Source organism: Dromaius novaehollandiae, chromosome 24 (assembly GCF_036370855.1).
Source record: "Dromaius novaehollandiae isolate bDroNov1 chromosome 24, bDroNov1.hap1, whole genome shotgun sequence".
NCBI lineage: Eukaryota > Metazoa > Chordata > Aves > Casuariiformes > Dromaiidae > Dromaius > Dromaius novaehollandiae.
Window position 1 is genome coordinate 4,480,529 of NC_088121.1, and position 26,277 is coordinate 4,506,805.

General features: G+C 50.5%; 1 protein-coding gene across 8 annotated transcripts in view; it reads right to left on the reverse strand.

Annotated features, from left to right (window-relative positions):
- The window catches only part of AGRN (agrin), a 145,791-nt gene that overhangs the window by 44,816 nt on the left and 74,698 nt on the right, over positions 1-26,277 (reverse strand). For all 8 annotated transcript variants that reach the window (XM_064525507.1, XM_064525509.1, XM_064525505.1 and 5 more), the window contains 4 exons: positions 4,802-5,017; positions 3,361-3,585; positions 948-1,172; positions 593-799 (listed from right to left, as the gene is read on the reverse strand). In XM_064525507.1, coding sequence (XP_064381577.1) covers positions 593-799; positions 948-1,172; positions 3,361-3,585; positions 4,802-5,017 — 873 coding nt within the window. The remainder of the gene's footprint in view (positions 1-592; positions 800-947; positions 1,173-3,360; positions 3,586-4,801; positions 5,018-26,277) is intronic.

The following is a 26,277-nucleotide window of genomic DNA, read 5'->3' on the forward strand; positions in this document are numbered from 1 at the left end:
AAAGACACGGCGAGACCTCCGGAGAGTGAGTGCGCTGTGAGGAGTTCCTTGTGGACAGTACCTGGAGCTGAGAGAGGCAGGCAGGCATGGAGGGGAAAGCATGAAAGGAGTTTGGGACTGGCACTACCCTGGAAGGAGAAATGAATAGCGTGGGCTGCACAGGAACTGCATGGTGATGAATGTGCATATGCCTGGAGTGGTGAATGAGAGAAACGGACTGGACATCGGATGCACTTCAGAATTGTTCAAACACAAATGATTCCTGTGATATTGAACACATCAGACAGAGACAAGACCAAGAAGAAACACACACATGTACACAGACGATTGGCAACTGCTAGAAGGAGAAAGAGCAGAGAGGAACAGCTATTCAGGGCCTGTGGGATGTAAATCTGAAGCCTGCGGCTTACTCAGACTGTGGGAATCACAACTTACCTGCAGCTTCCCAGCATCTCCATGGGCATTGCACGCCTACAGGGAAGGGACTGACACAGGCTGGGTACAAAGCCTGTGACTGCTGGGAGTGGGAAGCAAGAGATGCAGGGATATCAGTGTTCCTGTGGGTGATCAGCCCCACTGCACCAGCGCTTACCACAGGGTCCACTGTGCTTTACTGGGATGGCAGCTTTCTGTTGGCACTCGGCCTTCTGGCGCTCGCAGTCATTGCTGTATGTCCGGCTGTCCTGGGCACAGACAGGGCGGTAGGCACCGTCGCAGGCAATGCGGTCACAGGAGCAGCGGGTGGTACCACGACGGTTCAGACAGACAGCGTTGAACTTGCATTCATCCTTGCATTTGTCTGGAAGGAGAGAGGGCAGCAGCACTCGCACCCACTATGGGGACAAGAGAAGGGGGTATGCTCTCACTCCCAAGAGCATGGCACGGAGCAGTGGGGAAGGTCAGGAACCCAAACACTCCTACTGCCCAGGGAGCAGAGAGGTACTTACCCTGATGCTGACACTGCCCTGAACGCACCTTCTGGATCTCCAACCCCCGGATGGCCGCTGAACGCCCCATCACGCATTCATTGTCGTAAGTCACCCCATCGTCACCGCACACAAGCTCCCTCTTCGGGGCACAGTTCTCAGGGCGGGAGAGCAGGTCTGCCCTTCGGGTGCGGGGGTTCACCCGGCACACGCGGTTCATGTCATTGAGGACGCCTTTACAAGGGTCTGCGCACAAAGCCAGAGCAGAGAAGGATGACAGCAGACAGTTAGGCATGGCCCTGCACACCCCAGAGAGGTGCCTCATAGCCTGCCCTGTCCCATCCTGGCTGCATCCAGTCCCAAGTGCCTCTGTATGTTCCTCAAAGGGATGCAGTGTGTGCTGATCCCTTCCTTGAGGCTGGACACACATAAGGACCCATCTGTTATTGAGCTGCACACCCTGAGGATACAAGCCTTTTCCAAAGTGATTGCTGGGTGGAATGAGCTCTGTCTTTTTCCCCCCATCCTGAGCTGCCTTCATTGCCCTCCTCTCCTCTGTACAGGCAGACAGGGCTCTTTCCAGACTGATACTAATCTCCCAAGCCGAAAGGGCATTCTCTGTACATTACAAGATGCTTGGTACTCCCATCCTGCTCTTCCCACTCTCCCTCTCTGTGCTCCTTGACTTCCCAAAGTGCTGGAAGAGCTCCGAAGGCAGCCAGGGCCACATGCTGTCTTGCTCTACTCTCTAGTCTATGCTTATACAGATCACCCTCTCTGATGATCTGAGCTCACATTTACACACCAGACGTGGACAAAACAGGTGATGACTGTTCACTGATCCCTGGTCAAGTCCTGGGCTTTTCTCTTCCTTGTTAAGCACGGTACCTGGAGAGTGCTGATTCATTTTCTGCAGTTGCAGAAACATGATTGAATGCTTCCACCCTCTAATCCTACCAGTCTGAAATTCCTGCACATACCACAGTTCCAGGCTGACAAAGGGGAGAAACAATATAGTACCCTGTTTCCCCACCCTCCCACAAGCAGGCAAGGGATCTTCATTTCAGTCACCCATACAACACCTCTTGGTGAAGGCTGGCTTAGGACAGGGTCACAGCAGAAGCCTTTTGTTTTGTCCATTTTAGCACATGCAGTAATCACAGAAAGGAAGCAGACGAAAGAGATCCTGCAGGGCCTACCAGATCCCATCTCCCATTCCCCCTCCAGCAAGAGTTGCTGTGCTCACTGTTGTTCTGCAGTGACACCAGCAGACAACCAAGGCTGCATTACTTCCTCAGGGGACTCTACAAACCCCAGCAAAATTACAAGAAGGTCTCATATGGACTCACAAGCCTATAGGTAACTAAAACTGCAGTAGTGGGGCAGGGATGCTGTCTGGCTGGGAGATGGAGACCACATCAGTGAGGGCGGGAGTGAGGCAGGTGCATAGGCAGTATCCCATGGACTGTATGATGAGGATATTTGAGACATGCTTCTTCACCTGCACTCCCCACCCCTACCGTCTCCCCCAACTTGCAGTGCATCCTGAAGCCTTACAGTACAGTCCAATACAGTGTAGTTCCCCATGAGGAGGGAGTCCAAATGCTGCTAGGTTTCTGCTGTCTCCTAGCAAAACCAGGGGGGGCTCAAAGGAGCAGTGATGCTCAAAGCCTCCTCTTTGCCCTAGAAACTCGGAGCACCCAGGATAATATTCCTTCTTTCACACCTCCCACTGCCACCCATCTTGCCCTAGTTGGGACTGAGCACTGAAAGCACGAACAATTAAAGCTCTTCCAGGTTTGTAGTCTGCCCAAACACACTTCCACATGCCTTCCCCCAGGGACAAACAGAGGTCTGGCACGTGAGCCGGCTGATCTAATGGTTTTTCTAATGAACACAATTGCTTTTAATTACAAGGATCCACTTGCTTTTAATTACAAGGATCCACAACCATCATTAGACAAAAGGAAAGCCATCCTTGGAGTGGCAGGACTGTGTTTGCCCTCCTGGGATCTGTGCCCATTGAGCTCTTTTAACTAGAGGAAACTGCTCACTGCAAGGCCTGGGACCTTGTCTGCTGGAAAGCCTCTTGCCAGAAGTGGCAAACAGTGGACCTGAGTCACGGGAAGTGGCAGGATGTAAAGACGGTGGTGCAGATGTTGCAACTGCTCTTGAAGTCTGTGGGTCTTGACCAGAATTGCCTGCAGCCAAATACTGTAGGGGAAAGCACTGCCTTGGTTTGAGTTTCAGAAGCCTTCACCCACATACCACTCTTTTCCTGCACAGACCATGTTTTTGGTAACAGAGCTGATGAAGATGGATTTTGGGGAATGTTGTTCTCCCCAGCCTTTACCCTTACCAGCTGGTCTGTCCTTACTGCTTCTTACAGAGAAAACATTTTAAAGCAACATTCCCCGAGGGGCAGGCAACTCACCACAGGCCCCATCAAACTTCTTGAAGACATTCTCCTGCTTGTCACAGGCATGCTTGTTGAGGTCACATTCGCTGCGGTAGTCTTTGCCATCACTGCCACACACCATGCTCTCAGCCACAGTGCTGCAGGATGATGGGCAGACGCACTTGGCTGACTGGCCATCTGTGGAACGGACGCATGTACTGCCAAAGCTGCATGTCACCTCTGTGCAGGGGTCCTTGGAGCCTGGGGGAGAGAGGAGAGGGCACAGCACAGGCATGAGAACATCGTCCTCTCCCACTTCACCCTCTCCTCTCCCAGGTCCCCCTCTAATGCAATAAGTAAACCTGACACCATCACATCTGCCTAGACAGCTTCAGTTCCTCTGAATGCCCAGAAATACACGTGATTGAACCCGATGCCCTTTCCTCAGCTCCAGTGGGTGCTGGAGTCAGTTCTGCGTATCTGGCCCTGCAATAACGAGCATCATCCACATCTGATGTCTGCAGAGGCAGGCAGGATTGTAAGGGTACAGGATAAGCCCCTAACCCACAGCACACGAGGGAGGGGAGCTCACTCTCCACCTGGCACTTCAGTCAGACTCCCCCCTTTCCAAACCTCTCGGCTTCATTGCTGCGAGCTCCCTTCCCTGCACAAGCTCTTTGAGAGCCTCTTGCTCCAGCAAACAAGCAAAACAAGGGTCCTTAAGGCACCTCCTGCAAAACATAATTAGAGGAATAGCTCAAGGAGCAATTTCCTCAGTGACAGGGAAGGGTCAAAATTTATTTGCCGGCTTTTTTTTTTTTTATTTTGTCACTTTTTTATTATTATTATTTTAAATAAATCATTCTGCACTCTCTCCCCTCTAACAAGAGCCCCAGCAGGAGTGCTGTGCACAGATTTATTGCAAGCCAGAGCTCTGCATGAGGGAAAGGTCAAGTTAATTTACCCTGAGATGAGGGGACTGGGGTCTCATTTACACAGCTCCTTGCTCACAGCTGGTGAATGCCAGGCTGGGGAAGGACTTTCATTTGCCCACCCAGCCTCTGCAGAAAGAGCCACTCCCAGCCAAGGGCCCTCTTGCATAGGTCTGTGCACATGCCTAGTCTCTCAAACTGCGATCTCTAGCTGCGGCAGATGTGGCTTGCTTTAGGGAGGCAGTGTGGCCTAGCATGCAGAGCACTGGCTTGAGACACAGGGCTGTTCCCCACCGGGCTCTGTCACGTACCTATTCAATAGCCTTTGCCCATCAGTTTGTCTGCTTATTAAACCCAAGGCAGATCCCCAAGGCAGAGCTGGCGATTCTCTCAATAGTCTTCCACATCAGACCTGTCCTCCTCTGCCTGAGAATATCACCAGTACCACAGCACAAATAGGAGATCAGGCCAAGTCTCCCCAGTCTCACATGGGCACAAAGACTCCTCACCTCTGGAAAATGGGGAGAGCCTGTCCTTGTACTCACCACACGCTCCTTTGCTGATGACTTTGATCCGCCTCTGCTGGTTGCATTGGGCCTTCTCCAGCTCACACTCATTGCTGTAGGTGGAATAATCTGAGCCACAGACAGGAGCCACCACCACAGGGCAAGCTGTCTTCTTGCAGACACAGGAGGCCTGGGAGGGGTCAGTGGAGCTCCTCTCGCACACCGCCCCGAATCCACAGAGCATTCCTCGACACGCTGCAGGCACAAAGACACCGAAAGACAGGTGAGCTGTGGGTGCTCCTCTGCTAACAGGAGTGCAGCCAAGAGCCCCAGGTGCAGGCATCTGACTATCTGCATCTTTGCTCTTCTCTAACCTGAGAGAGAGATTCGCTTAGAGTCCTGGAGCTATTTCTGAGGGAGAGCAGGTGACCTTCTGAGTGACTCAATCTCCCAAGCAGATGCTACCCCCACAGGGTGGCTGTACAGGACAGCTGTGCTATAGGAGATCTGCGACCTGCTGATGTCTTTTATCACCAATGCTTGCCTCAGACAAATACCACAACCATGTAGCCACCCCAGAAGTCCAAACTTCCGTATGTTTACCCTTGCGGATGGAGCTGCTGCAGGACAGGAAAGTCTCAGTGCCGCTGCAGTGCCAGCACAGCCTGCTATGGGACACCAGCTGGATGCAGGGGCACTCCACAATGGGGACTGCTTCTGCCTTGTGTTACTCTGCCTGGCAGCTCCCCCAGGCATACCATGAAGTGGTCCAGCCCTCCTGCATTGCAGGAAGCCTGACCAACTGCCGCCAGAGCCCAGGGGAGCGTTTCCTGTCCCCCTCTCTAGGGCGTCAGCATGCAGCCCGCACGGCACATCTGCTCTGCTCCACGCTGCCTGTCAGATGCCTGCTGCCAGGAGGGGTCCTCCGGGGTGACTCAGCAGCCAACCGCTGTGCACGCCACTCAGCCAGCTCCGGACGGCTCCTGGCAAGGGCCCCCTCACCTCACTGCTCAGACAAGAGCACGGAGGCGACAGCCGCTGCCCTCAGCTAGACGCTCAGGAGGGAGCATCCCCAGAGCTGCTCACACCAACGAGGCTTGGGGAGGGTCTGCAGTGTGTAGGGGAGCACCAGGATCGCACTGGCAGGGCCAAAGGTGGGGGGAAGAGGAGCCAGCAAAGGGCTGCATTTGTTCTCTGCTCTAGGCACAGCAAGATCCTTTCTTAGCTTGGGTGAGGTGAGGGGTGCCTGCTAAGTAGAATACAATCACTGGGCAGCCGCTCACTGCCTGCCAGGAGGCAGATGGCTGAGTTAGGTTCTTCCCCAGGGATGCCAAGGCTGCACACCCACAGGGCAGGGAGGCTGAGCCAACCTCCGTACTACAGCTACCCACCCCAAGTCCATGCACATGAGAACAACAAGAGAAGATTTCTGGGTCTGCTCACCACAGCACGGGAATGGTGTGAGGCAGCCATGCTGCCAGGGCAGGGCTGCTGCATCCAGCATTCCCTGTGTCTCTTGCCTGCACCCAGAGCGCAACCGTTCAGGCAGCAAAGGCACAGGCAAGCTCAGCACTGCGGGGCCTCTGCTGGTATCGGGGCCAGGCATTTGTGAGTGCACGCACCCCACACCCACCCCACGCTGCAATAGGAAAGGGCAGGGCTGCCCAGCGCATTGCTGAGCACATCTGCTTAGCGCATTGCTGAGCACATCTGCTTAGCCTTCAGCACTTTCCTGGGCCAGCCATTGCCCGCTGCTGGCCAGCAGCTACCCTGCCCTGTTCCCTGCAACAACTTGTCCATGCCAACAATGTGCAGAGCACGCAATACACAGCACAAAGGCCAATGGTAAAGGGCAGCATGGATAGCTGCATCTGTGTTATCTGCAACGCAGAAAACCTCCCTCTGAACAGGAGATTCTTCTGTAAGGCAGCACCTCTGTTTGCCCCCACGCATACCAACACAATCTACATTGGTTCTACTGCAGTCTCTCCTTTGAGTGACTGAGTCCTGCTGACCTTTGAGAGAGGATTTATGCTAGATGTGTTCAATCCATGCAAAGGCAGGTGGGGAAGAGCCTGGGATACAGCATGGTCCAAATGGAGTTAAACCTGTGTTCAGTCCCTCATGCCTCCACTGTGCTCCGTGACTGCTCTCCCTCCAGGCGGCCTATTCTGCTCACTTCTAACACAAGCTAGGGGAAGACAGGGCTGTCACCAACTTTGCACTGCAGCAGAGACACCAAGGCCCAGCCTTGTGAACACAGGGATGCCTCCAGCTCCACAGCACTGACACAGAGGAGTGTCCTCTGGTCTCCAGAAAGTGCCTGCAGTGCCTAGGGCCACTTTCCTCAATCTTTTGCAAGTCCTCCACAACACACCATGCTTTCTGCTAACCAGCGAGTGAAAGGAAAGCCAAACAATAGGAAAGAAAATATCACCTGTCCCAGCGTGGGCATACACACACTGCTTTATTCATTGTCACTTATGCGAAGTTGACAAATCACAGGCTAGTATCTCTCTAAAAGGAGATGCACGAACCTCTCTGTCATATCCACTAATCAGAGCAGCCTGCGCAGACCAGTTCAACATTTGAATTGCTAACAGGAAAGGTACTCTTACATTTGAGGGAGAAAGGGAGGGATGGAGAGGCCAGGTGCCTGCAAACTCAACTGTCTGCAGGTGAGACAGAACAAGAGATGGCAGAGCTTTCTGCCAAGTGGTTACTGCCACGAGCATAGCCTTATAGCTCACTACACACACCTACTGTGTCAGCAGTGCTTGAACACCACTGCCCACATGGTCACAACCTCCACACCCAGCTACTTTGCACAGGGGAGCCCCTGCACGTGCACCTGCCACACAGCTCAGCAGACATGTGCAGTGGGCACCCTCCTACCACCTCTGGGCAACGAGCACACCTTACCTGCCCGGCACTCTCCTAGGCACACAATATATACTAGAAATGGAGACTGACCTACATAATGACAGAAAGAGAAATTATAAAAGGCAAAATAAAGTGCTCAGCAATGGCTCATTTACACTTCCATTCTCAGGCATTTGCCTTTGACTGCCTTGAGATTTTGAGCTCATAGCGGTGCATTGCTGCTGTGCATAAGAGACTAATATCAAATAAAAAAGAACTCTCTCTTCTGCCCAGTATCTAAAAGCAATTTATCATTTTTATGCAGCGCTCTGGATAGTCTCTCCCACTCGTTCCGCTGCTGCTCTTTCTCTCTCTCTTTTTTTTTTTTTTTTTTTTTTTAATGTAGACAAGCCTGTTGAGCTCTGAGATTAGAAGGTGCAGGGGCCAACAGCAAGTGAGTGAATATGAAATGCAGGACAAGCAGGGATTCATCCCATCCCCCTTCCTGCGGAGCAGAAGTGTAACTGTGTAGTGCATAATCAAGCTGCCAGTCACAGAGGAGGCAGAGATAAAGCTGTCTTAGCAACCAGACTTCTACAGAGGGGAAGGGAAGGGAAAGGAAAGGAGCTGGCGTGTGCAGCAGAGGCTGGCATGCAGAGCCAACTTGCAGCAGACTTCAGTTAGCTACCTGTTCTAAGGAGGCAGGGAGGACATGAGGGAGGGACAGAGAGGTGCCTGCTTGGCTCTACACGATGCAGAGCAAACAGGCACCGAATGCATCTTGCTCAATCCCCTCGTGCTAAAGGGGCAGCTCTCGGATCCAGCCATGTGGCCAGGTGCAGCTTCGCTGTGCTGGGACAAGCAGTTGGGGCTCAGACATTCCTACCAGGGGCTGGAGGGAAACCAGGGCTGCTCAGCCCCGCATGGAGAGGGGAGCACTAGCTCTGGTAGTTGCTGTGTAGGAAGGGCCTGCCGTGGAGACCACCTAGGGATCTGGGCCAAGATCGCACAGGGAACCCCAGGAAAGCCCCAGCCATTTTGTCACCTTCTTAGATCATGAGCCACATGTGGGATGCCATTCCCCTAAGCCCAATATCGAAGGATCTTCCTCTTTACAGAATGGCTGTGACTCGTACCTCCAGGAGGGACAGCAGTGCTGTCCTCCCCTTGATGAACAACCACAGCCCTAGTAGCAACCTGAACAGCAGTCCAAACAAAGAATGGCAGCTAGTCACGGTCCCAGTGTGAGCACAGCCACCATTTCTCAATGCTCAGAGGCAGCTAATGGTCCCATATCTTATGCAGATCCCTGGGTGGGCTTTGTCAGGCTACACCATTACTGGTATTAGCTAGTGCAGAGCCAGTCTGGGCTGTAGAAAAGACAACCCAGGCAGTGATGTGCCCAAGACCATAGCACTAAGGATCTTACTGGAGCCTCTGCATTCCCAGGCAAGCTCTATGCATGCTGTCACGCCTCCCCCTGGAGAGACAGAACAAGCAGCAGACAAAGTAATTAAAGCTCAAGCTAGAGATTTGCTAGCAAGAATGGTCACCTGGACAAAAGAGATTGCACTGAGGGAAAGACTGAGGAGGTGCTGAAAGATGCATGAGCACAGAGATCGTGCAACCACCCCCAAGAGCTGTACCAGTATCCTCCCACCCCAACTGTTAATGCAGGGAAGAAAGAGCCATTGTGCTGGGGCTGGGGTGGAAACAGCGGCTGGGCCATATCCATTTCCCAAATGTACACCCACTTGTGCCCCCTGAGTTCCCATTTCAGGTTAACACAAATCAATAGCTGCTGCTCTCTCCGCTTTCCTGTCCCTGCCCTGGCCTGTCACAGCTGCACATTAGCAGATGTCCCCTCAGAGGAGCTCTGGGTGAGGACTGAGACCAGCTGGGGGAGTCTGGTTTTCTCACACACTCTCTGGTAGCTGGCCAGCCACTGTCCTGCCAGCCTGTGCTTTGCCCCAAGTCATGCATCTGCTACTGAGGGGAAAGGGAGGTGATATGTGACTACAGATACAGTTATCTGAGACAGCAGCTAAATTACTCAAACACCCAAGATGCACTAAAGCAGCCTAGATCCTGATCTGCCAAGCAGAAAGATTCTCTGCTAAACCTTCTGCTCCCAAGTCCAGGGAGAGAGGGGTGGGTCCAAATGCAGCCTCCTCAGCGCTCAAGCTAATAAAATTGGCCTTTATGCAGCTCGTCCTGCCAGCTGCCCTCCAGAGCAGTCCCATAAAGGACTTCTGTCTGGGCAGTGCCTATGGGATGCCACAGGGAGGAGCAGGACTCCCCCGGTCTGTGCAGAGCCAAGGGGACCCCTGTGCTCTTCCCCAAGATGCTCTCTGCCTAAAGGGACTAGACAAACTACCATCACAGTTGAGCACAGCACTGGAGAGAAGGGTGTGAATTCTATGGAGGCTTTCACACAAAATCGTAAATTCCAGTTTCAGCCCAGAAAAAAAAAAATACTGCCATCAGTATCCTTTATCATCTCAGCAAAGAAAACCTACCCCACATCTCCTTGTAGTGAGTCCATGGGGTGACTCTCACCCTCTTCCAGTGTCATGCTGTCCCAAAGGGATGGACCAGGATAAGAGCTCCAAATGCAGCAGGGAAAAGTGGCAAAGACAAGCTGATGGCTTTTTTGCTGGGAGGATGGATATGCCGTGCCACGCATTTTGCACAGACCCTGGCTCAGCCTGCAGTCTGCAGGAAAGTCCTGTCTGCTGCCTCCTCCTCCAGGCCCCTATTTGCCTGTGGGGCCCAGGAATCACAGGAGGCCAGGCCTGCGCACTGCTTTTCATTTACCTTCAGTACATGCTGGCCCAGTTTCATCGGCACAGTTGCAGATGAGGAAACCAGGGTAGGAAGAAGCTTGTCCAAAGTTACAAAGAAGGTGACAGGGACGGCTCTAATTTCTTGCCCTTTTCTGGTCTTGTCTTTTACATCAAGTTATTATAAAAGAGCCTTATGCATCTAAAGGAAGGGTTCCCAAAGTGAACAACTGACCTAGCTCTGCTCCCGCAGAAATCAAAGAAGTTTTTCACTGGAACCCAATTCAAGGCAGCACTGAGCACATCAGAAGCCCCGTCCCAATATACCTGTTGCTATTTTAGGGTCCATTTCCTTTCAGCACTGGTCATGCATCAATGTCACTTTTGCCTTCACTCCCCTGCTGCCTATTTCTCTTTCTACGCCTAATACAATTCTGCAGGAGCTAGCTTGCTGATCTGGCAGGGAAAAGGCTTTAAATATTGGACCGGACTTCAGAAGGAGTAAAGGTTGAGACATTGCTAATGATTTTGATTGTTTTTAAAGAAACTTTTAAAATCATTTATTAAGGTTTGGAGCCAAACATGGTCTTGTCACTTTTAAAGTGACCCTCTTCACATTTGTTTCTCCCATGCATATTTAAGAATCTCTTAATTTGAAAGCATAAAAACAATGGTAAATGACAGAAAAGCAATTAAGTGTTATAAAGTTAATTGGGTGAGGCCATACAAATAAAACTGATATTTTATCAGATTTGAACTTTCAGTCTGTTCTTCCACCTGGAACCATATATAAAAAAAAACATTAGGGATATAGGCCAACATTTGAACAAAAGAGATGATAAAGGGTATTTATTTACCTCGTGTTCTAAAGAAGAGGCATCTGCTTAACACTGTAAAAAATGATCTTTTATAGAACCTACATATGATGGACACCTTTCTATTTTTTGTTTACATTCCAGTGAACCCTGTTACTGCGAAGAGAAACTTATAAACCATGGTGTGTCAAAGCTGTCAGGCACTACAGCACTCATGGCATAAGGCTGAATGCCCAGGTGTTGCAGACACATCAGGGCAGGACTGAGGCCAGTGGGGGTATGGCAGGGTGAGATGTCAAAACACGGTGCTGTAGAATCACCTTTTGTGGAAGAGTATCCAGCTTCACTGACTTCCAGTGTTCAAGCTGAGAAACAGACAAAAGCAAGCAACAAAAAATGCTTCAAACCAGAAACAAATTGTGACAAGCCAATTAGTTAAGTCTCTTTCACTTCTAATCATGTCTGGTGTTACTGATGAAGAAGCCCATTTGTTCACAGTAGATGATTTTTAAAACTCACCTATTCAATAGAGTGATACAGTTGGATGAGGCAAGCCTAGAACACCAACAAGAACAAACCAAAATGCCTTAATTCCTCTGTCAGATCTGAGAGATGAAACGAGTTTATTATGCTTGCTAAGAAGACTCAGCCAAAAAAACCTCTGCAAAGTATGAAATTCAGAGGGAGCTTCTTTCTTTCAAAATCTCTCTCTCTGGCAGGATGCAAGAAGCAGTGACCGTCACTGACACAGAAGAAATAAAAGTTGGGAAATTAGAAACAAAAAGAAGAGGCTATCAGCCTAATTCCAGGATACTCAGCACTAATCATGCCTTTATGTCCCCCTTCCTATGAAGAGAGTCAACATGCACAGAAGTGCTTAGCTGAACCTGGGCAGAAAGCAGTAACAAGCATGGCACAAAGAGTTATTCTCCTAGTGCTTGTACAGGACAGCTCCAAACAAACTGCAGGTAGCAGATGAAGCATACAGGAGTGAAAGAACCTCTTAACTTTGATCCCTGATAGTGCTGGAAACAAACGTGCTATTAAACATTTCCCACAACTGAGGGACTACAGACTGTTCTCTATTTACAGTGCTGCTGTTATTTCAAACACTTTACGGACTGGGGCTTGCTCTCCTGGGCATCAGGCCAAAATGGGACTGTCCTTGCCTTCACTCTCCACATTTGAGACAAAACTGGGCAGAGAGAAATGCAGAGATGGTGCTGGCCAGCATGATAAGCAAGTCACCTTCCAGTTCACCTAACTGTGAGATAAGTGCCACATACAAGGTACACACAGAGGGAGCAAGGTTCTCCCTGCCTGCTGCCACTCTGGTTACATCTATACAAGGTTGCCAGGATAGTGACTGCATATTTTCCTACCAGTGTGCTTTCTGTCACCCAACAGACATGCCTGGCCTGGGCTGGGCTGAGGTAACCCATGCCATGGCTATGACTGGGACCAAGCCTGAAGCCTGCCTTATCTACCGCAACCCTTCAGCTGGAGGCTTTCAAGCCAGGTATGATGGACACCTCTGTAGGGGAGATGCTAAGAGGAAGTGAGGAACTGGGGTCGGTGTGAGCTTGCAATAGATGGAGTCTCTGATCTGGATTTTGGATGCTGCAGTATACTGCGCCTGCTCCCCAGTCAGCACAGGAGAGAGATGCTCTCCCAGTGCTCATTCTCTGCATCGAAAACCATGCTTTGAAACTGTCTATAAAGCACATGCTGAGGCTGGGCAGAAAGTGGATTTGAAGCAGTGTGGATCTGAAGCATCACATGGCTCTGGTTAAATCAACCTAGAGCTGCAGAGGAGTGTAATATTGCATTTGACAACCAATGAGAGTAGCACCAGCCTGGAACAGACAAAAGCTACAGCCAGGAGCTGACCTTTCCCTCCAGAGCTGCAGAAGATGAGGTGGAGAAACAGCCCAAGTAAGGTATTTATACAACCCCTAAGCAAGCCATACAAAACAAAAGGGAGGACCTGGGCTTATTGTAACCATGCTGAATCCCAGCCAAGCCTCTCTAAGTCTCTTAGTGCCCCTAGAGCAGAAATAAGATAATAATAATAAAAAGAGTGCACCTGCTGGGGAGGAGGGGGAAAGCAAAAGGTGTTGCTAGAACCATACCATGCTAACATGCTCCCTACCACAAATCAGTCAACATGATTCCCATGGGTGGACAAAGCAGTCTCCTCTCCCCTGCTGAGCCCCAGGCTGAACATGCAAAAGCAGGAAAGGCCTTTAGAAGAGATCACAGGTAGGGAAGGATGATACTGGGTTCGGAGTCTCATTCCAGCTCAGATATGCTGTGCTCTGAGGCTCTGCCTTGTATCCTGCAGCAACCACCTCATTCAAGATCAAGAGCACAAAAGAATGCTAATGAGACTTTCCTGTCCTCCAGACAACCGTGGAAGGCGAGCAGGCATACCAAAGTGATCCGGCCTTTACTCTGAACACCATAGAGCAGGTGAGGGTCAGGGCACTGCCAGCACTGAAGAAACAGGTCAGAATAGCATTCTTTAACAGGTAACAGGAGCATGTTCAGCAGCACTAGCCCAGCAACGGCTGGAGCCACGGCTGGCCTCCACCTCCCAGCCTGCAGCCCTCCTCCCCTCCCACAGAGACAAGCAGATGGAGGAATGAACTCAGATGTCATTATGATATCCCTTTACGGCACAAGAGCCTGCAAGGCAGACCTCGCATGGCCGGGTGGGCTTGTAGCGTGGGGCATTCACTAAAATCCCAGAGGGCAAGACAGCGGATGGCTTCTCCCCAAAAGGCAGAGGCGTTGCTTACCCTAAAGAGGCGCAGTAAACAAACAGCAAAAGTGACCTATGGAAATGCTTTCCTCTGTCCTGCCAGTGCTGCCTATGGCCCAAACTCGGAGATTGGGGTGGGATGCCTGCATTAAAGAACTAGGAGAGAAAGAAAGGGGAGAGGAGAGATAAGACAAGCTGAGAGGAACTTTTGGGGGCATATCTACACTGGCAACTGAAACTGGGGTGGGAACAGTGAGATTCAGGGTTGCAGAGAGATTCTTACTCTTACCCTTACTTGTGGTGTGGGCCCTAAAGTGCTGGCACTCATCTGAAACGAGCTGCTCCTACCTACTGAACGAAGGATAACTAGCTAGGCTCCCACACCAGGTGTAATGACAAATCCAAGCCTTCCATCCCATCCTTGACACTTCCTCAGGCAGCCCCTAATTAGCAGCAGGAAGGGAGCGGGATGCTTCACTACCATGAAAGCTGCTGCCAAAGTTCAGCTCAGCATTTCCCTGAGCAGAGTGTGCAGGGCACAGGTGGCTGGTACTCCAAGAGGAACTGCCAGGGCAGATGGTGCCAGCTCCACCTCCCTGCCTCCTACAATGCCTGCAGATGCCCAAAGAATGACTGGCAGGACAGCTGAAAATAGGACAGCTCCACTGCGGCTGGCAGAGAGGACCAGAGCCAACAGGAGAATGGCTTTGAGCTGCTGAGGCTTCCTGCACGCAACTCCGCTCTGCAGAGAGGTGCAGGAGTTGGTGCGAGGGTGCAGGGCAGCTGCAAGCAAGAGGGGAGGTGCCCAGTGGCCACCTCTTCCCCCACGCTTTTAGAGTCCTACTTCAGGTACACCAAGGACCCAGCTGGCTGCACATTTGCTGCTGGAAGCACAGAGACGGGTTTGCTTCTTTGGGGAGAAGGCTGATGTTAAAGTAAAGGCACTGCTTGAGCTGGGCCCAAGAAACTGGGCAGAACTGAAATTCTCCACAACACACATACATACACATACACACAGCCCCATCTTGGCACATTCCCAGGCCTAAGCAGGCAGGCATCATATGCTGCAAAGAGAGAGCCAGTAACAATATGTGCATGCAAAGGACTATGTATGTGCTATCACAACCTCCCCTCTGTCCCCCCCCCCCCCCCCCCCCCCCCGTGCACATATTTGCACTATGCTCTCTTCCAGCCCTCTGTATCCTAAAAAATGAAGCAGCCAATGAAGAAAATTGCGTGCTGCCCTCCCAGCCTGAAGCCAACACACTCTGCACCTCTCTCTCAGCTGCCAGTCCTGGCTGTACCACACTTTGCACCAAGTGCTGCAGCTAGACCTGTTGGGCCAGCTTCACAATCCATCCCAGCCTTCTTCAGAGCCTCTTGGCCTGGAGTTGTGAGAACAGGCAGCTGAGAGACATGACTGCTGGGTTGAGGCTGGGAGGGTGGAGCAGAGCAGCTTCTGCTTCCAGCTTTGCAGCCTCAACTCACCATCAAGTTCTGTGCCTTGGTTTTTTCCATTTACAAAAAAATGGAGATAATAATCACCAACCCCCTGATATCAGTAGGTAAATAGCTCGATGAGAGTAGTACGGATTAATAATAAGCTGGCTTCGTCAAGTGCTTTGAGATCTTGAGGTAGAGAGCTCTATCTAATAAGCCTCAAGCATTCACACTCCATTTATGATTATTGTTATTAAACTGGAGAAACATTTTAGGATTTTAATGTCAAAATTGCTCTTTTCCACTGCACAGAAAAGAAAAAAATTACTGGAGCAGCTTGCAGATTGCTTACTGCACACACCCCCAGCCCTCTGCACTGAGTGCACGCCTGCCTTGCCTCTTGTCCCTGCAGTGCCCAGGCCATACAGGCACGTCACCACTACAAAGTGCCAGAGCGGGGCACTGGCAGACACAGTTCTGCCCCCTCAGTCATTAAGACCCCCAGGACTGCAGCCTTCTCCTCAGCAGGAATCTTGACAATGGAGGAGCAGGTCCACAGAGGAGGGAGAGATGCCTTGAAAACATGCAGAAGAATCCTAACAGTTTCTTCCCTTCCCCAGCCAGGTTTCTCTGCTGAAGGCAAAAATGTACATTTCCCAGCCTGCATTGGCTCCAGATCACAGAGGATTCTATACCTTCTCCGAATAGGCGGAGAAAAATGATCAGAGAAGCACAGTGGGAAACGTGATTAAAGCTCATGGGTGGGAGATAGGAGGGTGGGATTTACCTACTTTCGTGGCTTAAAGCATCTCTGATGACAAGAAAGGGGTAGGAGAGAGGAAAGACTGACAAAACCCTACAGTCACACTGCTGTGCTCAGTATAAATGTAGCTAAGAATTCCTGCAGCAAGGAACGTGGATAGAAGGAGAGAGAAAGAGGGACTTCCCCAGCAGTGCCCACAGGCAGGTTAGGGCAACTTGCATGTCCAAGGACCTGCTAGTAACTCAACTAAAACCACCAGCAACATCACTTGCTCCCAAACGGCTGCCACATACCACAACACTTTTGCTCCACAGTTGTTTCTGTTGGGGAACAGGGAAATGAGAAAGACTCTGAATTTCTGATAAAAAGCCAGAACATCCTCCTTTGAGCTGCCACACTCTTTCCCTTGCTACTCACTGTCAGCCAACCCAGGTACACTGGCCAAGTGACCCCACAGGGCACATGGCTCATCCAGGTTAAGAGACTGCTCTGCGATAACAAACAGACTGACCTACTAGATGGTAAGCATAATGTCACCTCTAATGTAGGCAAGGACACTCAAGGATAAAAACAAGTTTAAAGCAGCATTGGAGTGGCTAAGCCCATGGTAACCACACTGAACAGAGAGAATTTGTCTCTCTGAGCAGAGAGATATTTGTAAATATCTTCATCCTTGTCATATCATATGCGGGGCAGGGATTAGGCCATCTTGTTAATAGGAAGAATCTGAAATTAAAGAATGAGGATGTCCATGCCAAATGTGCAACAGTGTAGCCTTTTAAACTAATGCTAATAGATTAAAAATTCTTCTTCTCTGGAAAGCAGTGAGAGTTCCATTTCTTTAGCCATTTAAAAGCAGACCAGATAAAGCACTAGGGGATACAGAGTGGAGAGCAGCCCTCTATTGGCTAGGAGGGTCAGCAGAGGGAAAAAGCTGTGACGATCTAATACATATTTCACATCCCTAATGCATGCTGGCAGTTACCAAGCCAACCTGCATCTCTGCTTCCCACCTACCACTATTCCCCACTTGGTCCCCATGGACCAGTGGGCTGTAACAGTGACCTGTCCTGAGCCAAATTCTGCCTCAAAGCAACCAGTGTTAAATGCCTGTGTAAAAGAGGTGCAGCAACCATCATGAAGCAGCTGCGAAACCATTTAAAAATGGTAATGGTCCTCTTGGAGCCCAGAGGACTCAGAGAAGGAGCCTGTGATAAGCCTTCCCAGATTCCGTCCCTCAGCCAGAAGACAGGAACTGCATGCAAGGTGATTGCATTTTTAATAGCAATAGACAAGAGCATGTGTGCAACAAATCCCTCGGTCCTGGAGCAGAGGCTGAACCTTATTTTTGGAGAAGGGACAATGTGCTACCACAACAACATGAGCAAACCTGCCCTGTCGCCATCCAATATATGAGGACACTATCAGTGTGAAAGCCAGAGAGCAGGCAAAATGCAGGAGAGAACTGCTTTTGCAACTTCTTTAAGATGAAAGGAGAGAGAGAGAGAGAGATGCAAGGCTCAGGGGGTGGGCACACAGGCCCTGGGGAAGGAGCCATGTGCGTGTGTGTCAGGACAGCAAAGGCCAGCATTAATTCTACATGAGATGGAGGTGCACGTTGCCATGGTGACGAGTTAGGCTGGCGCTCCAGCCGACACTCTTATCTGTGCACGTTTACTCCTCTTCTTGGGCCCACCCTCCCTGCCATCAATACTAATTATATCAGCTGCTGCTTGTTGGGTGAGGGAGAAGGAGCCTGCTGCCCTGCTCAAAGGCAGGAGAGGCCCCTCGCCGCAGGGCTGGGAGAGCCACCCACAGGCACTGGCAGGAGAGCCTGGGTGTACCCCCCAAGGCACTGGCCGAACACAGCTCAGCACCTCCAGAGGTCATGCGGGGATCAGCACCGGCTCTCCTTGGAAAGAATTGCAGAGGGCTCACTGGATACAGGCACACTGGATGTTGTTAACACCATGCGCCATTTAACCCCAGCCTTTTTTCTTAGAGGCCCTGCCCTTGGTGTAACCAGAGCAGGACAAGGGGAACGTTAGCCACAAGCCCCAGTTCTGTTCCAGGCCTGCTGGACACCTGTCCTCACCCACTTGCCTGTGTCCCTGCCTGCAACATGGGACACTGATCTCACTGCAACGCCACTGAATGGACCTGGAAAGCTGCAGTTAACCTCCCTGCACAGTGGTGAAGAGGAGTTAGAAACACTGGCTAATAGCAGCACCAGCATCCCTGCAAGCAGCCCCACACAAACCAGAGGGAATGGGAAAGACAGCACCACTCTTTGCTCATTGGAATAGTGCACACCTTTTATTTCCACGTTTCTAGCTGTGGAGCCAGGCTACACTGCAACCGCACAACTGTGGTCCCCAAGGCCACAAGAACTTCTCCACAAGTCTCCAAACCACTTACTGTTTTCAAGCTGACATGTTCTGAGGACGGAAGGTCCTTAAGAAACAGAGAGAACAACAGGCATCAACCATTCAGTTTGGGAACCTCTGCACTTCTCTCAGCTCTCCAAGGATCTTTTGTGCACAGCTCAACACACCATAGAGATCTCTGGGAAAGCAGGTATCTCCTCCTGAGATCACAGTGTAGTAGTTCAGCACCCTCTGAGCACACTCTGCACTCCTGTCACACAGGAAGGCAGACAGGGGAACCCTAGAAACTCAGTCTTCACCAGCCACAGCCTTCTACAGCCCAGCTGCCTGGAAAAACTCCTCACTTCTAAAAGCCACCACTACTGAACTATAAACTGAGAACAAGAGCACAGCAAAGTCAGCACTCCTGTCCCTATCATCCCTTCCTCCCCAAGCTGGTAAAGGCAGCCTGGCCCCTCTCAGGGCTTCAACCAGCAATGCCTGCTAGGCAGACAAAGGAGAAGTGGGAAGAGAGCTGACTATATGTTTCCATAATGAAAGGAGGGGGGAAGAGGGGAGAAAAAAAAAAGAGTTGATCAGTTGGAAGATCTAAAAGCAAAACCATGTGCAGGGAGGTACACAGAGCTGATGGTGAGCAAGGAGAGGGTGGTGCTGGAGGAAGACAGCGTAGAGCAGGGAGGAGTTTCAGGCATGTTCTCAGGATATGAAACAAAGTCACTCTTGCAAATCAAACATCTTAAAAGACTCTCATTAATCCGTCACAAGCCCCTTTGCAAGAGCAGCTCTGAGCAGGCTGATCACTAGAAGAATCCATTAGCCTTTATCAGAGATAGGAGGGGGCTGGACACGCACTCCACAACAAATGCAGACAAGAAGCTTGCCTCAGCAGCCAGCTCCCACTGTCCTGCCTGCACACCCCAGCACACAGACACCCCTCCCAGTCTTCCCAAAGATAGAGCAGTAAAGAGCATGAATCTGCCCAGAGGAGGCACTCTGCAAAGAAAACTGGAGACAGCTCAATGCACACAAAGAATATGCCCAAATGGGAGGGCAGCCTGTACACAGCCCAAGCAAGGAAGGGAGGCAAAGGCAAGAAATAACTATAGTTGGGTTGTTTTAAGCTGTGCTCACCTGTCTGCAGAGGCCATGATCTGCAAAACAGAGTGCCAAATGTTTACAAATCAGGGAGATCAGAGCGCTCAGCAAGGAAACAGTTCTTGGAAATGAGGGCTGCAGCAGTCTGTATAGCTGGAGGGAAGGAGGGTTCCTCCCCAGATGCACCAGATCCAAAGGCAGTACTCAACTGCACTGCACTGTCAGGCAAACCAAGCACACTGCCATTTGCTGACCTTTTCCAGGCCCCAGCCTGCCAGGCATTCAAGGCACCAGGCTCTGGCAAGCCTTTCTGCACGGTCTGCTTGCAGTCTTTTGAAGGAGTCTGCTCATGCCCGTGGGTCTTGCCTAGCCTCACTCCTCCTGCTCTCCCTCTGCTCTTCGTATTAATTGTTAAACATAGTGACTGCATCTTAAAGCCACGTTGGTCTGAAGTAAGTTTGGCTGGACCCATCCTGGCCTCCCTGCTCACTGTAGCACATCTGTTCTGGGTTGATCCTTTGCCACTGGCGACAGAGGACTGCCCAGTGGGCTGGCTTAGGAAGCAATCTTGTGCTAAGGGCCCCTGGCCAGAAGGGGAGGTATTTAGTTTTGGTGACCTTGGCAGGCTGAGCACCAGTTATGCAGAAGGGAAATACTCCGTGCGGTATCTTAGCCCAGCAGCCCACCCCTGCGAGGAACTGGATCTCTTCTTTCTGTAGCATGGTACTTGGGATGTCAGCCTTGGGCAAAGCACATCCCAGCACACCTGGAGCACTGCCACACAATTACAAACAGCTCCTATTTTCAGCAAATGTTTTCCTGTCACCAAAAAAGTGAGGCTCACATTGTGTCGCTGTGACCTTCAGACATGTTCCTAGAAGAACAACATTCACTTGTCAAGAAAACCTCTTCTGAAGCAAAGAAGCAGGCAGTATTTGCAGGGGCCTGAGTTGGGAGCTTGTAGTAATGCAATGGCTTTCTCTGTATGGTATTATGCAATGAGTCCAGCATGCTACAGCAAAGGAGTAGAGAAGATAAAGCACCTTAGACCATTCCTTGTCAAAACTTTCCAGGGCTAAATGCCAGAAAGCTTGTCCTGAGAGACATGAGGCAGAGACCTGGGGAAAGTGAGGTAACGGGGATTTGATATCTCAGCAAGGACCTGATATAGTGAAAAAACAGGAATATCTTAATACTTCTCCCATCTACTCCTTCCCCAAACTTAAGCCCTATAACAGGAAAGTGCATGAATTGATCCCCCAAGAGAAAGCTCAAACCTCACTATAAATAGAGGAAAAAAAATACTCTCAACAGATCAAAAGTGGTGTCTAGTGACTGCAGCTACCTTATCTACTGTTCAGCTTTTTGAAGAGCTATGTTTAGCATCTCTTCTCTCTCCAGAGCAACCCTGAAGCAGTTTGAACTGGTTTAGCTGAAGCACACTTTGCTGCGATGTTTAGAGTATGCAGAACGGGCAGGATCCCAAGCCATAACACCACTCCTCTCACTGCAGCCAGACTGGTCAGCACTGGGCAAGTGCATGGGATTGAAGTCACCACATGTTCAAGACTGCCCAGAGAGCCACTACCTCTTGCCACAACCCTTAGCATAGGTATCTCAAACCAGAGAAGACGTGTCAGAGCAATGTGGCAGTTCAGCGAAGGCCCCTGAATCAATTTGAATCTTTCCCATCCAGTTTTACCCTAGCTGGGAACATGAGCCCCAAAGAAATACAGTGAAATACTCGAGTTTCTTGTGAGGTATTTATGACAAATCACATCTAAGCTCCCCAGGCCCAGGCTAACATGCTAAATAATGAGGCCAGCCTCAAATCCTCACTGTCAACAGGGAAACACAAGTCCCAGGCAGCATGTTATAGATGGGACAGTCACTAGCTTGCATTCATCACTCCTCCTCTTGGTACAGTCTGTGATGTTTGAAGATACTGCAAGGGTCCAGCCCCACGCTGCATCCAGCCCCGATGCGCTAGCACAGTATCAACAGTTCAGTAGGTCAATATTTCAGTCCATATTTTAATGAAGTATCAAGGAACTAGGAGGCACTATGTAATTAAAAGGGAGCAGCTGGGCAAAGAAAAGACAAAGCTGCTGAGAAGCCTGTTGTAAAAATTTAACCTTGCACAAACAGTGATATTTTTGCTACATGATGTGTGACAAGCATTCCCACCATGCTTTGACATCCCCAAGTTCTTCTTTGCACAGCAAAGCCACCCTCAATCCAGCTGCACACTGGTTTCATTAGAGGGGAAGGAAGGGTGGCAAGCCCAGCTCTTATAACTGCAGGACCAATGGGAAAAATACAGTTCCATGCTAATTGCAGACAGCAACTGCATAGTGCTTGTGGCCTTGGGAAACTGTCATAGAAAAGCGATGAGATGGAGCTGTCTGGAGGGCAGCAGGTAATACATACTAAGAAACCAGAAGCCATCTCATTCATATGGCCAGGCCCACATCTTCCCTTGAGAGCTGTCCTCAGAGCCCTGCTATTTCAGACAGATGTTTCAGCTGGTCTTTCTCTTCCCTTAGCCTACCTCTCTTGCACAACTGATCAGGTTAAAAGCACAGGTGCATAAACACTATCACCCCTCATACTGTTGGAAGTCAGCTGCCAGAAAAGGCTGTTCTTGTTTGTCTCAGACACAGGCCTTGGCAAAGTAGACATTACTTAGCAGTAATTGGGCTTCTGACAAGAGTACTGAAAACACAGTAAGACAGGAGGGTATCTATACAGTTTAGAGCTGCCACAGCTCTGAGGCACTCCCCATATCCCAAACGTGCTTCTCCATGAAGCATCCCCCTTCCCACACATGCATACTTCCTAGTTCTCTGACACAGACAGGAGAGGTCACAGCAGCCCAGCAGCCACTGTGGGACTACAAGGAGCATCAGCATGGCTTACTGTCAGCTCTGTTGTCTGACACCATGTATTATGTGGGGAACTGACAGGGTGGACACCATGGTCTAAGGCCTTAAGTGACATGGATTATTGCTGAAGTGGATCAAATTTCACTGCTCAAGCTGCCGAAAGTCAGCTACGTATTTTTCAAACTGCGTGTGCTGGAAAGAGCTAGAGGCTAGGAAAAACACTGGTGGGGAGAAGAGGAGTGAGGGGGCTTTGGGAAAAGACATGGGGCTGGTAAATGCATCTGTGGGCAGAGAAAAGAGAGACTGTCTGTAAGACCCTCACCATTCTACTAACCGAGACCAGCCCCTCCATGCAGCCTGGGCTATGAATTCATTTTGCAGGATCCAAGTCTTATATTGGTCTGTGTCAGAAGAGAAATAGGCTGGGATTAGCAGCCAAAGCCAGCAGGGTGTTCCAGTACAGCCATGCAGAAAGGGAATGAAATTTAAGAGCTTGTGTTTTATTTTAAGTTATATTTTCACAGCTTCCTTCCTACCTAGTGTGATTGAGTGTTCCCTCGCCCCCCTGAGCAGGCAGAGAGAGAAGTGCAGAGCTGCCTATAGAGTGACCGAGCTCCTTTGAGGAAATAAAAGCCCAAGGCTGCCTTCCAGGCCTCAGCCTTCAATGGGGACTGGAGAAGGGGAGGCTCAGCATGGATTTGGTAGTGAGGGGAAGGTGTGGACAGCATACATATCTCCCCAGGGTGTGGGCCAGTGCCCAGCCTTTTTACTGCCACTGCCCTTCAAGATTTAACTCTCTTTAAAATAGCACCCACTGGGCACAAGGCAGAAGAAAGTATCACTTTGGGTGAAGGAAGATACAGTGCTCATTTTAGTTAATGGGTAGGATACTACATTACTCTGCTCTGAAAACCCAAGATGTCCAAGTCTGACTCTCATAGCACAGCACAATCGGCCAACAAGCCACCCATTGGGGCTTTCCTTACCTTCGTGTTCATTTTGCAACCTCCTCTGAGCTGATGGACCTGCACCAGCACCAAAACATTTCAGTACAGGGGCAGGCACTAGACACAACCAACCATCTTTGTCCCTGTTTCACAAAGACCTGAGGCCCACCATCACTGGAGCCACCTTTCCCAGCTCCTCATCCACTATCAGCCACATGCTGGGTCTTCCACAGGGGCAGCTTTTCCTGCAGGACTGATCTGCTCATCCTGATGCAGTGCAGGTGGTCTGTGGGCAGCACGCATAACCTTGCGGGGCAGGTGAGGGGAGCTAAGCACTTTATGTGACTTCTACGCCCAAGGCAATTTATTTCCTCCTCCTTACATCTGTGCCAATATGTTATGGCCAGAGGAAGCTGCTCATCAGAATTATGGGATGTTAACTAAACAATCAAATAAAATTAAGGAGCATCTTCCCCTAGTGAAGCATCAAACAAGATCAAGACCAGGATTGCTGACCCGTCTGCTGATGTGTGGTTTATGCTCAGGCACAGCCAATGCCCTGTGATGAAGGGAACCCAGCCCTGTGCTGACAGATAAGGCCTCTCCCATACATGCTGCCCCACACGGCCTCTCTATGCCCTGGCTTCACCTCTACAGCAGATAAGACACAGAGCTAGAAGACAGCAGCCAGGTCATGAAATGCAGTTTCCTGCAATGACAGACACATAGCAATAACTGTCTATTCCAGCACCTGGGAACAGCTAATAGATCTATCTCATCATCTCCTCACGGCTCTTGGAACAGCGACCTCACCTAGCTCAACTACAGCTGCTGCAAACTGGCACATTTCATTTAAAATTACAGTTTAAAAAGAGCAGATTAGCAGCTTGTGACTGGAGGCATGAACGCACGTGCAGTTTCCCAACAACACCTTGCTGTTCCTAGCAGAAGCATCCTCTTTCCAGGGAGGGAAGGTAGGTACACCCTCCAGACTCTTGCTGTCTCAGTACGGCCAATGCAGTGGCTCAATCCACAGAAACTCATCAACTGATTCACCTACAGGTCAGGATTATTTTACATTCCCCACCTTTGGCACAAATCAGATTCTCAGTGGCATGTAGCACCTTTCACCCCCAATGAAGAGACCGATTGCTACCAGCAGGGACTCTAGGAACAAGTCCCTTGCAATGCTGGCAACACAACAGGTGACTGTCTCTTCATGGCAGAAGGGACACCATCTGGAGAGGGAACCACTGGAGGGGAAAGGGAGCTGGCCTGAAGAGAACAAAGCCAGAGCTAAGTACTGACAAGAGGATACCCAGCAGCCACAGCAAAGACAATGCCCAGGACTGACGGTATTGTAGGATTAACCAGCTAACTGATTTCCAATCCAGACAAGAAAAGCCACTTGCACCAGCATTCCTCTGTGTAACCCCCTGCCTGGGCCAAAGCTCTATTCTGCACACCCTGTATCTACAGGGCTGCCAGGCACAAGAAAGCATTTTTTTTTCCAATATTTTTTTTCCTCAGATGTCTTCATCTCATGCATCACCACTGTTTTCATGTGCCCATAAGTAAGTGCTGAGCACTGCACCTTTGGCTTGGTGAGCGGTGCAAAAGGTTGAACCAGCATCACTCTATCCATGCTTGCCAGAAGAAAATGCGTCTCCAGCCCTCTCCACCTTCTCAGCTGTTTCCAAACTCAGAGGGGCAGGACCTGAACCTTCCCCACAGCTGGCTAATACCACAAACACACCTGCAAAGGTGAATGGAGACCGGCAAAAGGGCTGGTTCCCACCACTCCCAGAGATGTATCATGACTTCCTCCTTCCACGGAGGATGCTTGTTGAGGAAAGGCTGAAGCAAGATGTAGTTCAGAGACCTAGGGCAAACTCCAGGCTTGCTCCAGAAAGCTGGTGGGGTTAGCAAGAAACCAAAATCCACAGTCCCAAAAAACTGGTGCTAGCAAAAGGGGCTAAACAGAATGCTCGAGTCTGGGCCACACCAAGAGGGCTTTTTTCTCTCCTGAAATGCCAGAAGAACAGTATGGACAGAGAGCGCTGGCTAGACCCTGCCAGGGAGGGCCCAAGTTGCAGCTTGCCCTGTTTTGCTCTGCTCTCAGCCCCTTGTCTCTGCAAATGCAAAAGGGAAAGATGCTCCTCAACACCAAAAACAGTACCAGAGCATGCAAGCAGGGATGGCCAGAGCTGAACTTCCCACCAGCAAGGCTATCCTTCCCCCACTCCTACATGAGCAGGACAGCTTTGTATCACAGCTGCTGGTCTCATGTCTAGAGCAGTCTGCTGCTGGCTGTGCCATCATGCTCTGCACAGACCTCACTAACAATTACCCAAGTGGAGATGGCTTTCAGAACCTCTGCGGAGCACCCCAGGGGAGGTGGGAGGCAGGAAGAGAGGGACTGATAGGGGACACAGTTTGGGGTAGGTTGAACCTAACAGCCTGATGCCTCATCCCATCAATTCTACCTGAATTCCACCAGCCAATCCAGCCCTCACTAGCATGGCTCCATGGCTTTAAGAGGGTTATTGTTCGCTCTGCCCTCAGCAGAGCAAACAATAAAAATGATCTTGTCTCCCCCACACGACTCCACCAAGAGATGCTGCAAACAAACAGGAATCAAACCTGTCATCACAGATGCTGAAAGAACAAGGCGAGGGGGAGGAGGGTCCCTCCAGATCCTCCCCCACCACCTCTTTCCCTCCAGGGGATGCAGGAAGGCACAGTTCACTCTGCCTGCCCCCTGCACAGCACCT